Genomic DNA, 14,075 nt, shown 5'->3' on the forward strand with positions numbered 1-14,075 from the left:
CAAGAGCGAAAACTCCAGAAAGAAAAGAAAAGAGAAAGAAAGAACTCATATGCATCCTTCTAGAATTAAATATTACTTTCTCCTAGAAGCTGTCCCCTATTTCTCCAGGTAAAATCAGTTACTTCCTTCTCCATGCCCTATAGCATCCTATTCAATCTTCCATCATGGCACTTACAATGAAACTTCATTTATCTCTCTACGGGCTGTCCTGCTATATCCCAGCACCTCTAGGTCACTGTTTTCATTATAGTCACCTTCTTCATCATGTCGGCCTTGTCCTTGTCGTTATCATCTGCCAAGCACTGAGCTTTTTCTATATGTCTGTCACAGTGCTATTTTTCTTTCCTTGTCTCTCTATCAACTATCCTAAAGGTATTATTAAACCCATTTTATAGAAGAGGAAACTGGGACTCAAGGAGGTCAAGTGGCCTTACCATGTTGCTATAATTATTTTGTTTTGAGGTCCATTCTTAGCATGTAAGACTCAAGAAGGGCAAAGTGTCTCTTATTATCATCTTTGTAGCTCTCTTACCTAGAAGGTTCCTAGAAGTAAGAAGGTACTTAAATAATCAGTAAATAATCAGTTAAACAATCAGGCACTGCCCTAAGTGCTAGGATATAATGAGGAATTATTATAGTTGGGATCCATCTTCTAGGACAGTGTACCATCTAGCAGAAGAGACAATGTCTCCAGAGGTAATTCTGGTGGATAGGGTTGTGATAGAGGTATCGATGGGATGTGCTGGAAGTGCTCAACACAGCTGGGGAGAGGTCACACCAGAGTGATAAGGTGAGGATGGGAAAGCATTCCTGGCGGGACAAACAGGCTGAGAAAGGCATAACAGCCTAAAAAAAGAAGTAGTCTAGCGCTGCTGGAATTTTCAGTGGACAGCAAAAAGAAGACAGAGCAGGATTCTCCTGTGTACACTTTCTCATGTGGATAAAAGGAGTCAGTGAGGGTTTTAAGCACAAAGGTGCCAGAATTTTAAAGCACAGTCAGGAGATTGCATGAAAAACAGATTTCAGGGTAGAACATAAGGGCAAAAAGACCAGGTAGAGGCTGTGCAACAGTCCAGGCAGAGGGTGGTAGGATTCTGAAGGTCTGCAGCAAACTTGTTGAACATGTAATCTATTTGCCATGGAAATATATTTAGAAACACACGTGGATTAACGAGTGCATAGTCTTTCTTTAGAATGCTCTCCTCAATGTGAGTCACAGCTGTGGTGTGGTGTGAGCACTGCAAAACTGTGATGTAGTCACAGCACATCTTTGGTTCCCTGCATCTCTCCTCTCTGGAATGTTCTTCCCTTACTTCACTTTGGTTCCTGGCTCATCTCCAAGATGCTTGTGAAAGTCATCTTCCTCATCACCTTGTCAATTTCAGCCAGGTGTCAACTACTCTATACTGCATAGTTGTGGCCTGCCATAGCCAGAGCTTATGGACTCACAAGAGCTGAGTGTTAAATTTTCAGGAATTTCACAAGAGGGTTAGCATCATCTTATTAGTTTGAAATTGGAATTGGTCAAGATTGGCATATTAACCATGGAAATTGGCAAATGCTACAAATTAGGGCTTCCCCCTCCCCCAGAGAGTTGGTTGTTAAACATTTATCAGCATACCACTGATAGTACATTTTTAACTCTACTTCTGTCTTATGAAACTATTGTACAAAATCTCTGTGATTTTCATTGTTTATATATTAATTTCATAGTTTCTATATCTATTTTCATTGTTTATATACTTTATTGTTTGCTATTTATTTAATTCAATTACTACTTATTGTACAACTATTAATTGAGCACCTATTATGGACCTACCCTGTGCTGGATTCTGGAGTTCACAACAGTGAACAAATACACACATAGCCCTTACCCTCACTCTTTTCTCAAATGTTATAGGGAAGCAGATATTAATCAAATAGTCACACAGATCAGGGTGAAATTGCACTATGATCGCTGCTATGGAGAAGAGCTATGTGGTTTCATGGGAGTATATGTAATGGAGACACAGTGAGGGAGTGGAGAAAGAGACAGGCAATCAAGGAAGCCTTTCTGAAGGAAGTGGCAATTGAGCAGAGCTCTCAGCTAGGAAGGAGTAGGGGGTGGGGGAAGCATTCTAAGTGGATCAATAATGCTGAATCTTTACTGTCCTGCAGGCTGAATTTAGTAGCTTATTCTGATTCAGTCATGCAGTGGAGCCCTAGAGTCCACATTTATTATATTAAATATGTTGTATTAAATATATTAAGCACTCCAAGTGATTCTGATGTGCATGGTTTCTTGATCACACTTTGAGAAATACTGAGACAAAGAGCATACAAAGATATCTAGTGTTGACAGATACATTTAATTTATTGGCATCCATTTCTTGAGGAGCTACTAGATGTCAGATACCACACTAGGAATGCTCTCTTGTCCCTATTCTACCCTGGGCATCCTTTGCTCCATCTGTTCAATGAGGGGATTGGACTGTATAATCAAAATACTCAATGGCTCTAAAACCCTGAGGATGTCTTTTCCCCCTCTCTGTAGATGCGTTTGCCAGAAAGGTTACGTGGGTGATGGCTTAACGTGTTATGGAAACATTATGGAGCGACTCAGAGAATTAAATATTGAACCCAGAGGAAAATGGCAAGGAAGGCTGACCTCTTTCATCTCACTCCTAGGTATGCAGCTGTGGTTACAGATTTCCACACAAAAGTCCTCTTTCAGGAAAGGGCATCTGCAAGGCACAATGATTCAGAAAGGGACAGGCGAGCCTTGTCTATTAGAATTAGCCTTTTTGGAGGAGTCATGCAGGTGACAGGGAAAGGACAGCCAGCTGTTTCAAAGAAGACAAGCAAAGAGATAGTGCCAAGAGATCTAGCAATGCAAGAATTAGCAGGCAGAGAGCTGAGGACAGGGTTTGGGGATCACCATAGACCAACAGAGCTGCAGTAACAGTAAGAACAGGACAGCTACTGATGTGAGGATACAAACTGTCCCCCTCATCCTTGACCTTCTAGATCCTTCAGGTATGAACAAAGCTTGGCAGGTAAAACTGGGAATAGAGAAGATGACTGAGATCCCAGGGCAGCATCCTTGTTCCTCAATGGAGGGGCTGTTTGAATTTTGGAATAGTCTTGGTTGTATGCAACCATCTTAGCACCCTTGGTCCCCCAGTCACTAATTGCCTACAGTGACACATTCACCTCCAGGCCCCCAGGCAAGGTGAGAGCCTAAAATACCCTCATGTATTTGCAAATGGCTTGTATGGGCCATTACTCCACACTCTCTAGAGAATGAGATATTATAACTGATCACAGCATTGGACACAACTTCCAATAAAACACAAATCCAGCCGTTCTGAAAAAAGTAAAACACAGACTTGGCCAATCAACAGAAACTTTAAAAATATCAGCTTTTATACTGGAATTTACCAGTTGCCAAAAATGATCTCCTGGCAAGAACATAGATAAACAAGTGTAATTGATGGGTCAATGCTGTGTTCTCTGCATAAATCTTAAGGTTAAATATCCCATTTAATGTCTCCTGCATAAACGTCCCATTTTTCCCAAGGCATCCCATAGGGTGTCAAGTATTAGTGGCATCCCTTGGGCTCAGGGGCAATCTGCCAGTTTCCTCACAGCCTTACTCTAAGAACTCTTAGAATACCAAATGGGAGCAGACAGGGGTGAGGTAGTGTTTTTTGTAGACCAGGCCCTCCAACATTTCCCTAGACAGAGTCCTGTTAACCTTTCACCTTCCCCATGACAAAGTCCTTGTACACTGCCTCTGGGTGTGAGAACACAGAGCCTGTCCTGTCATCCCAGCTTCCCCAGGTGATGGAAGCAGGATTACCTACATACTTTCCTGGGCCCACTGGAAAGTGAAAATGCAGGATTCTTTGTTCAAAATTTATTAAGCATTTCAACATGGCAACTGCAGAGCATTAAACCAACCATTGGGGCTCTTCTGAGCTGGCCCTGGACAAAAACAAGGGCTGCATCTTTGCTCACTGAGACAGTGACAACTCAGAAAGTTAAGTACAGGGTCAGGGACCCTGGGGTTGTGGTAGGATTTTGTCATGCCTGAACTGCTCAGCCAGGGTATCTTTGAAGCTGAGGCTGTCTGCAGGAAAACTCTCACGGCATTATGTGGAATGTATTGAGGCCATGGCTTTAGGGTGCCTTGCATTCTTAGAGAGATTCCCAGTTGACACAGGGCCTGCACATACCCATTAGAATAGAGAAGAGCATAAATAGACCGGTCGTGACCCAAGACCTGTTGCCTGATTTTACTCATCATGTACCACTGACTCATTTGGCGTTTTCTTTCTTTGTGTTATTTCAACTCCTAAGACAAAGCTTATGCCTGGCCACTGAGTAAGCTGGGACCCTTCACGGTGCTGTTACCTACAGACAAGGGACTGAAAGGATTCAATGTGAGTATTTAAAATGACCCTATACCAAGGAGCTAATATGAAAAGCCTTAGTAGGGAGCACCTTATTTTATTTAAAGTGGGAAATCCCCATTAAAATTAAACCTACTGATGATAAGGATGGTGATTTTTTGATAAACTTATTTTCGTGATATATAACATCCTTACAGAAAGTATACAAGTTGTAAGTGTACAACTCAGTGAATTTTCCCAATGTGAATCTACTTGTGTAAACACCAAGTCCATTGCCAGCAACCTAGAAGGCCCCCTGGTCCCCCTTTCCAATCATTGCCCTCTACAGGTAACCACTGAGTGTTCTTAACATATATCCAGGTGATAAAGAAGATTTACATAATGCAAAACTGCTCACTTCCCACAGGAAGAATTAAATTAATGTATTAGCTAGATATGTGGGTTTTTTAAATCATTATAAATGGTACAAGCGATAAGGAAAAAATAAGAAGAAAATTTTAGTCTTCAGTGTGAGCAGCCGTTGTTTGAGATAATGTCATCCAGTGGGAATGAAACTTGTAGTGCCTGGTGGAGGCGTCCTATCGAGATGGCATCACTAATATAGTTATATTTGGTTTAATGTAAATAATGGACTTATCAATTTGTATACAATTTATAGTATTCACTGGTCTCCATTTTAATCATTGTGTAGGAACTGGTATCCTATATATCTTTCTCCCTCCCACCTTTACCATCTAACGTGTGTTTTTATTTTTCGTGATCTTGATTTTTTTTGTTTGTTTGTTTATTTTTTGAGACAGAGCCTCGCTCTGTCACCCAAGCTGGAGTGCAGTGGTGCGATCTCGGCTCGCTGCAACCTCTGCCTTCCAGGTTCAAGCGATTCTCCTGCTTCAGCCTCCTGAGTAGCTGGGACTACAGGCACATGCTACCATGCCCAGCTAATTTTTGTATTTTTAGTAGAGAAGGGGTTTCATCATGTTGACCAGGATGGTCTCCATCTCTTGACCTCGTGATCTGCCTGCCTCAGCCTCCCAAAGTGCTGAGATTATAGGTGTGAGCCACCGCACCTGGCCCAGATCTTGATTTTTATTGTGTGTTCTTGTCATCTGTCTTAAATACCCTGTGAAACAGATCAGCCAGAAATAAATAAACATTTAAGTAAATAGATTAACAAATACACATAAAATGATGGAAGCCAATAAAAGATTGAAATCTGGGAAGTGGAAAAAAATAAAAATGAAAAAATAAAATTGGGTTATCTTAATCCAAGATATTTTGTGATAATAATTTTTGTTGCAATGAATCAAAACCCAGTAAGTTCCTGGCTCTCTAACCCTCATATACCACCACAATTAACCTGTCTGATATTCATCTTTCTATTGTTCACCTTCAGAGATGTCCTCACACCACTCCTGTTGGAAAGAACCAGCAAACATTGTATGCCTCTAGGCTAGGCACTTTGCACGTGGTCTCTCATTTAACACATAGTTTACACAGAGTTAATATAAGCATCTGTTGAGTGTTGACTACGTAGTAATGGTAAAATGTAGATTTGATCCCATGGATTTCAAAAACCTTAACTTATCTATTCAAAAGTACAATCAGCTTACTTGCTTTATCTACTCTTTCCATGAAACTTCATATTTTATTCCCATCTGCTTCCCATGTTCAAGATAGATCCCTTGTTCCTTGTTCCTCCTGGGGCCATTGCGATGCTGTGCTTTCCCCATGTCAGTTTCAATGCTAGAGCAACCTCCCCTGGTTTGAGAGTAGAGTGTTCATTGCCTCCAACTCTCCAGGTTTCTACTCCCTGGAAGGCCTGGCCTGGGTTGATTGCACTGATAGTAATGTATAGCAAGTATAATTGTCAGTGCTTTCATGCATTTGTATTTGCAAAAGCCCAAACCCAAGTTAGGGTGCCCTGGCTTTGATGTCTTTGATACTAAGTAAGGCACAGCGTGTGTTACAAAACTCATTTTCTTCTTCAAATAATAGTCAAACTGGCTCTTCTGTCTTAGGTAAATGAGCTTTTGGTGGATAATAAAGCTGCTCAATACTTTGTGAAACTCCACATAATTGCTGGTCAGATGAACACCGAATATATGAATAACACAGACACATTCTACACCTTGACTGGAAAGTCGGGGGAAATCTTCAACAGTGATAAGGTAAGGGTTCCTCTGATTTTCACTCCCAGAACTAAATTGTCCACCAAGCCAATGCCCACGCCTTCTCTCTCTTTTTGTTTGGGGTTTGTGAAAAATTACAAGGAAATTCTTTCCTTATGTATTATTTGTCAAACACCTTATATAGGAGGAAACAGACAGCAACACCGGGGAAGGCCATGGAGGAAGGGTGGAGTGTTATGCAAAGGGGGTTACAAAGTGTTTGACTTTGGTCTGGTCTGATTTAGTTTTCAAGGCAACTGTCATTCAACTGCCAGCAGGAAGGAGAAACTTTGCTATAAACCTGTTTCCTGAAAGCATCAGCACAAAGCCAGATCAGCATTCCTCTTATAGAAGGAAATAGATTGTGTTTGTTTTAAATTGCTGGAGTTGATCCATCTTCTCCAACCTAACATTCATCTCTCCCAATGTCATTAGTTCTGTTTGTTTTTTATATAAACCCATCCTCCCCTGCCCCACCCCCATTTCTTAACTCTGTGATTTTATTGAGCTGGGGAGCAGGTGATTAGTCAACAAAATGTGCATGTATATAGGCATAGGACCTATACTATTACATTTTACTGAACATCAATAGTTAATAGATCCTTGAGTGCTTGTTCTAAGCAAAGTATGGGGATAAATCTTTATCTGTGTTACATAAGGCTCACAATAACCCTGTAAAGGAGGGACTGTCATAATCCCTGTTGCTACAGTAAGAAAGAAGAGAGGCCACACAGTAAGTGCCAGAGCCAAGATTCAAATGTGGCTCCAAAGCCCACATTCTTAACCAATCTGCTGCAGTGCATATGTGAAGATGGATGATGCATGGATGGATGGATGGATGGATGGATGGATGGATGGATGGATGGATGGATACATGGATAGGTCACTGAACAGATGGGTGGGTAGATACATGGATAGGTCACCAGATGGGTGGATGGATGGATGGATGCCTGGATGGATGAATGGAGAGATGCATGGAGGATGCATGAATGGATGGATGGATGGATGGATAGATACATGGATAGGTCACTGGATGGATGGATGGATGGATGGATGGATACATGGATAGGTCACTGAACAGATGGGTGGGTAGATACATGGATAGGTCACAAGATGGGTGGATGGATGGATGGATGCATGGATGGATGAATGGAGAGATGCATGGAGGATGCATGAATGGATGGACGGATGGATGGATGGATGGAGAGATGCATGGAGGATGCATGGATAGATGGATGGATGGACGGACGGATGGATGGGTGAATGGATGGATGGTTGGAGAGATGGATGGAGGATGCATGCATGGATGGATGAATGACAGATATGAAGATGTGGCTTGCTTTCTCACAAGGATATGCATGTATTTACCTGTTCATTCATTCAAACAATATTTACTAAGTCTGTCACTTTTTAGGAGTTATATGGGAGGAAGAAGGAATTAGCTTCAGTTATTTATTCTACAAATATTTTTATGGTGTACCTTCTCTGTGCAAGACACTAAAGTTAGTGATGAATTTATAGTAAATTAAATAGTTTTGTCCTTATGAAGCTTGCAGTCTGCTGAAGAAGAGCTTGATAATACCTTACCCAGGTTTAGCATATATAGTTGTCAGTGCTTTCATACATTATATTATTTGATCTTAATGAAAACCTTGTGAGGTTAACAAAGCAGATATTTTCATCCCCACTTCAGATTAGGTGACTTATCCAAAATCACATTGCCAATAAATATCAAAGCCCAAGGACTCAAGATTTCTGACTCTACTCCAGTGCTTGCTCCTTCCAGGATACCACATTAATCTTATTTTATCTTTCTTTGGTGTTTTAGGACAATCAAATAAAGCTTAAACTCTATGGAGGCAAAAAGAAGGTAAAAATTATACAGGGGGACATCATTGCTTCCAATGGGCTTCTGCACATCCTTGACAGAGCCATGGACAAGTTAGAACCCACATTTGAGAGCAACAATGAGGTGAGTATTCAGATAAAAGTCACATCAGCCCAGGTCCATCTTCCTTTGTTCCCTGGAGAGTCACATCCAGAGCATGCCAGCACTCTGTGCTTGTGCTTTATTTGTGCTAGGATCTTGAGCAGAGAGAAGAAGAGGTGGTTTGTCTGTTTCCAGTAGAAACCTGAGAATCTCTGCAGAAAGAAAGCAAGACATAGAGTAACATATGTGGGAAAGATCTGGATTTTTTTTTTTTTTTTTTACCTCTTTTATTGCTGCATCAGGCAACTCAGTCCGTGACCAATCGTCATGAAAATGTTTTATAGAGGGCAGTTGTTGCTGCAATAAAACTTATTACTTCTGACCTAGATGATGAGGGCCAAAGGATACTCCAGAACATGGAGATCTGAACTACTGTTTCAATGACAGCAAACATGTATATAATGCATTGCAGTTGACCAGGTTCATTTATGTAAATCCATACTGACACATAAACTCTGTCATCAGTCTTTAAATGTTAGGGTTTGTATTTCCTAAATCACAATATTTTATTTCCTGGTTTTTAAACAAAATGTCTCTTTTTAGCAAACCATAATGACAATGCTACAACCAAGGTACAGCAAGTTCAGATCTTTGTTAGAGGTATGCACTTTTCATAATTTTCTGAAAAATATTTATGTCAATATTTTTGTAAAATTAGCAGGGGTGTCAATTATAAATTTCTGGGGAATTATGTTAAATATTTGTCCAAGGTAGGCTGCAGATACAAAATTTCATTTCCCAAATACAGGAAACCAATTTGGGACATGCCTTAGATGAGGATGGAGTTGGTGGACCATACACCATTTTTGTTCCAAGTAATGAAGCATTGAATAACATGAAGGATGGCACTCTCGATTACCTCCTTTCTCCAGAGGTACCGTATTCTGCTTGCTCTGATGGCATCGTGTCAGCAGCACTGCCTCAGTCTGTGTCCAAACAGGTTTTTCCTAAACTAGAGATAGTAAATAAGTTGCACGTGTATCACCACCTACCCTCCAACAACCAAGGCAGGCATCACTAATCAATCACAACATTCTGGAATGAAGCCTGGTTGTGGTTTCAGTCTCTTCCATAGAATTTCAAGTAGCTATGATCAATTAGACTTGATACAGGAAATGAAATGTATTTGCAATCCCAGGCCTAAATGGTTGGTTTGATTTCTCCTGACTCTTCTAATATTTCTCACTAGTAAAATCAACATTTTAAGTTCCCTACAACTCTAAAACCACCTCGAGAATAAAGCCTAAACTAGGCCATTCAGGGCCAGGCCTAGGCTAAACTTTAAAAACAATACATGTTATTTTTAGATGCTTCAGCCTTTCCTTTCCTTTCTATTGCTTTCATCTTTCTCCATCATTGGCTTTCAGTTCTCTCACATTCTCCTCTAAAAGGGCAATTACTGACTTCTTCATATCAGGGTGTCAATGACTGAAACCACTTAAAGTGTTTCCTTTCCCAGAAATAACAGCCTTAACTTGAAGAGGACAGCCTATTGTGGAGTTTTGTTCATTAGAATGTCAAATAGTGGAATTACATGAAAGGTCACATGCTTTCTTCCAGTGCCCTGAAACTATGCCACCATCTTGGTAATGGGGAGAGATGACCTATGACTTCATAAAGATCAGCATTGATTATATAGAATGTGGAGGGAAGGAGGAAAGGATGTCCCAGTCTTTTAGGGTAGTAATTCCCAAAGTGTAGAGTAGTCAGAAACCATCCATGGAGCTTGCTAACTAGGCAGATTCCAAAGCCCTACCTCAAGCATTCTGGTTTAGTAGTGCTGGGATGAGGCCCAGAAATAGACACGCTGGTAACCACCAACTTTCTCATTCAGATAGCCCTAGCCCACACTGTTTTGGGAATGCTGAAAGTTGTTGCCTGTTAGGTTTAGGAATTCACATAAATATATATCCCTTTTTAGAATGCTTTCAGGTATCTATAAGGATATCTTGCTCTCAAAAAACTTAGGATTTTTTTAAAACTTAACAAGGAGATAAATCAAAAAGTAATCTCTTACATTGCAAACAGATGTTCAACATATGAAAAGATTAGTTATAGGTTTCCATAGAAAAAGCCAGATTTCCCAGGGTCTTCCAAAATAGAATGATATTTCAAAATATGATTCACATTCAAATTTTATGAAACCTAGCTATTGCAGAAAACTGCTAGACCTCGCTTTAGAACTCACATTCATGCTTAAAGTGAGCTAAAATAAAAGATAATGTTGTTCCGCTAAGAAATTATTAAAATCCTGAGATTATGTGGCCTCCCTGAGTACATAGCTTCTAATTTGATGCACATTTTAATAATAATAATAATAATAAAGGAGTTCTATGACACATTTAAAATTAAAATAAAACCTTTTAACTAGAATAGGAAAAAATCAACCTCATTGCTTTTTCTGTCAGGCACCTTTGTTCCAAACATTCTTCTCTTTCTCCTCCCTTGTAACTCCTTCCAGTGGTATCTGGAAACGACTCATTTAAGCTCTCAAGAGTAGATTGTGTACATCTCTTCTGAGCTCTGTTCAATGAGATGACATTTATAGCTTCAAATAAGCCTTTGGTAAGAATACTTACACCACAAAAATGGTTAATGCATGCCACTGCTCCTGGCTCTCAATCTTGTTTCTCTCCAAGGCGTATCTTTCTGCCTGCAAAGAGCATGAAACTTCAGGTCTCTTTGTTCTGAGTTAAAAACTGCTTTTCCATTTCAATTTCTAGGTGAGAAGTACAATCATTTCTGCTTCTTTCTCAGGTACAGAGAGGTTAATTTTTCTCAACCTATAGGAAGCTCCTTCTGTCTCCATCCATCTTAACAGTTTATCTTCAGGGAAGAGTGCAGGAAATTCCCCATCGGCTATGCCAATGAAATGGAAAATAAACAGTCCTCTTTAGAAGAAGGGCTTCTAATTCTGACTTTGGAATGCCATGTTTTCTTCCCAGTGTATCTTTCTACTTCTCTCTGTGGCAAAATTTCAGTCTGGAAACACTCCCATTCCTGCAGAGACCACAGCTTCTGATTACAAGCCCCAGTTTACGGTTTCATCACTGAACCAGACAGAAATAAAAGCAAAGAGAGCAAGACACCTGCCCTTGCCAATTCACAGACACCCTGCAAGTAAAGTGGGAAAAGGGACGTGAATTTATAGAGTTCAAGGTTAAATTATCTCTTTCTGCCTCTGGCACCAAATAACTTGAGTTTGGTTTTGTTTGGTTTTGTTTTTACCTAAAACAGCAGGGAGGAAGTGAGTGCCCTCATAAAAGAAAGAATGTATTGCACCAAAAGGCTCTTCAACAACAACAGCTCCTGGAAACATATCCTGTTCGAGCCACACTGGGTGAATTCGAACTGGGCAATGGCTCCAATAGATCTCAGCCAGATAAGACACAGGCACACACAGTAATAGGAGTGATGCGGATCAATTCCTTTGTCCCTCTCATTCTTCTGTTTCTTGTCAAAAGAGTTCAATAATTAATTCCTGAGGCTTTGAAAGTGGATTATCTCATTGCTAAATGCTTTCCTGTAGAAGCATCAGAGGACTGGAAGGAATCCATACCAGTCCCCTTATTTTGCAGGTGAAACTGAGACTCAGGGGTTAAGTGACTTGCAGAAGGTTACACACAAGCAGAACCAGGACTAGATCTCATGTTCCTGAGGGCCGGCTCAGTGCTCCTCCCAGGACCCCTACCCACGCCCTTTAATTTACTGGCACAAATGTTTGTGGAAAACTTATTGTATGCTCCACACTGCACTGGCTGGGGACATGGTGATGGGTGGTTAGCAAGCCAGACAGACCCAGCCTCTGCCTTCCAGGAGTTTGCAGTCCAGTTCGGTGGATGCAGTCAAGTTTGGGGGATGTTTCCCAACAGTGCCCACTTTGTCTCACTCCTTCTACCACTGAGCATCAGAGCATGTAATAACATTGCTTCTGCCTGTAAGTCTCCATTTCTGAATACCATGCAGTAACTGAGACATAAGTTGAAGATGTAAGTTGAGATGTAAAGGTTAGGTGACTTGCTCAAGGTCACATAGTAAGAGAACCAGGGCTGCAGAAAGCATCACTTCCAGGGCTGGCTAACTGGTGGTCAATTTCAACATTTTTATTGATAACCCTGCCCTGCACATAATGCTATTGGCTAATAGATATGGTGGCCATATAACTTATCATCCATGCCAGGTCACTTCTGAAAGTGAATGGAGCTGCCAGGACAATAGGCATAGACCAGGATTGTACCAGACAAGCCAGGATAGGTGGTCCTGCTACTAACAGGTAACTGCCTTGGCACAGTGACCCAGGTCAAATGCAGAGAGGAGGCTGGGTGAGGAAACTCAGGTTCAGCAGGGCTTTCTTTCAGCCTGGGACTTCACGCTGTTCCACCTGTTCTTAGAACACTCAACCTCTTGGCAGTTATTGGGATCTTGATTTATGATCCTTCACTTTTCCAAGCCAGAGTGACTGTGGCTGTGCTACTTAAATAGCAGAACTTGAGGGCCGTGAATCTTGTAACTCCCATCTCTGACTTAGCTGGGAGATTGCAGATAAACCACAGCAGACCACTGTGGCCGCTACCTTCTTCTCACAAAGAGCGTGGTCCCTGTGTTCCTCAACTCTGCAGCTTCTCTCCAGGGAACCCTATAGGGGTTGCTCATCCTGTCTACGGTCTCCTTTGTGGGGCTAGGACCCTCTTGTCTCCACTGCTGGTTCAGTTTTATGAAGCTTGAGAAACCTTGGAAAGGGCTTTGAAGGAGAGGGACAAACTTCTCATGGAAGGAAAAGGTGATCGCTATCCCTATGACTCTATAATCCTAAATGACCTGTATGTGGTCTGACAAACAGACGTTTATTTATGGAGCAAATGGAACAGAATCATAAATCAAGGCTGTCTTAGAAAATCCGGAATATAGCCTTAGACATTCTGAGAAGTGATGGAGCGGAGTAACTGAGAGCCTGGGCTAATTCTTAGGCTCATATCCTGAGTTAGCTTTTTGACCTTGGATATGTCTTTGAATGTCAGTATTACCACACATAAAATGGGTCAATAGGAGTCCCCACATCACACGGCTGTTGGGAGGATTAAATGAGACGTGCATATTATGCTTTCAAAACAGCCTCTTCCACAGAGTGGGAATTTGGTGAATGTTAGCTATTTGGAGGTGGGGTTTCTCTCACCCTGGATTTCCCAATAGATTATGGGTCATTTTTCTTGATTGTCTAATATCATTTAAAGAGGATTCCACAAGAGTGGAAGTGTTGCATTTTCTTCTTTGACTAAAAAAGTATTTGGTTCCTTTGCAGGGATCTCGGAAGCTTCTGGAACTCGTCAGATACCACATTGTCCCATTTACCCAGGTTGGCCCCACTTTTCCTGCTGCTACTTTCTCTCTGCTTCCAAGATAGCTAACTTAGTCTTGAATTCCAATATTTTGATGCTAGAAAATGCCTTTATCTGTAGCTCTGAACAAACCCTCAGCCATGAACAAAGAGTCCATTATCAGAGCGATCTTCAAAGCCACAAAAAC

General features: G+C 41.1%; 1 protein-coding gene across 1 annotated transcript in view; it reads left to right on the top strand.

Annotated features, from left to right (window-relative positions):
* The window catches only part of STAB2 (stabilin 2), a 182,864-nt gene that overhangs the window by 58,028 nt on the left and 110,761 nt on the right, over positions 1–14,075 (top strand). Inside the window, exons 10-16 of the mRNA XM_024256759.2 lie at positions 2,534–2,667; positions 4,342–4,424; positions 6,413–6,562; positions 8,391–8,534; positions 9,096–9,152; positions 9,301–9,426; positions 13,852–13,905. Of these exons, the coding sequence (XP_024112527.2) occupies positions 2,534–2,667; positions 4,342–4,424; positions 6,413–6,562; positions 8,391–8,534; positions 9,096–9,152; positions 9,301–9,426; positions 13,852–13,905 (748 nt within the window). The remainder of the gene's footprint in view (positions 1–2,533; positions 2,668–4,341; positions 4,425–6,412; positions 6,563–8,390; positions 8,535–9,095; positions 9,153–9,300; positions 9,427–13,851; positions 13,906–14,075) is intronic.

The sequence above is a fragment of the Pongo abelii genome, chromosome 10 (assembly GCF_028885655.2).
Source record: "Pongo abelii isolate AG06213 chromosome 10, NHGRI_mPonAbe1-v2.0_pri, whole genome shotgun sequence".
Lineage (NCBI taxonomy): Eukaryota > Metazoa > Chordata > Mammalia > Primates > Hominidae > Pongo > Pongo abelii.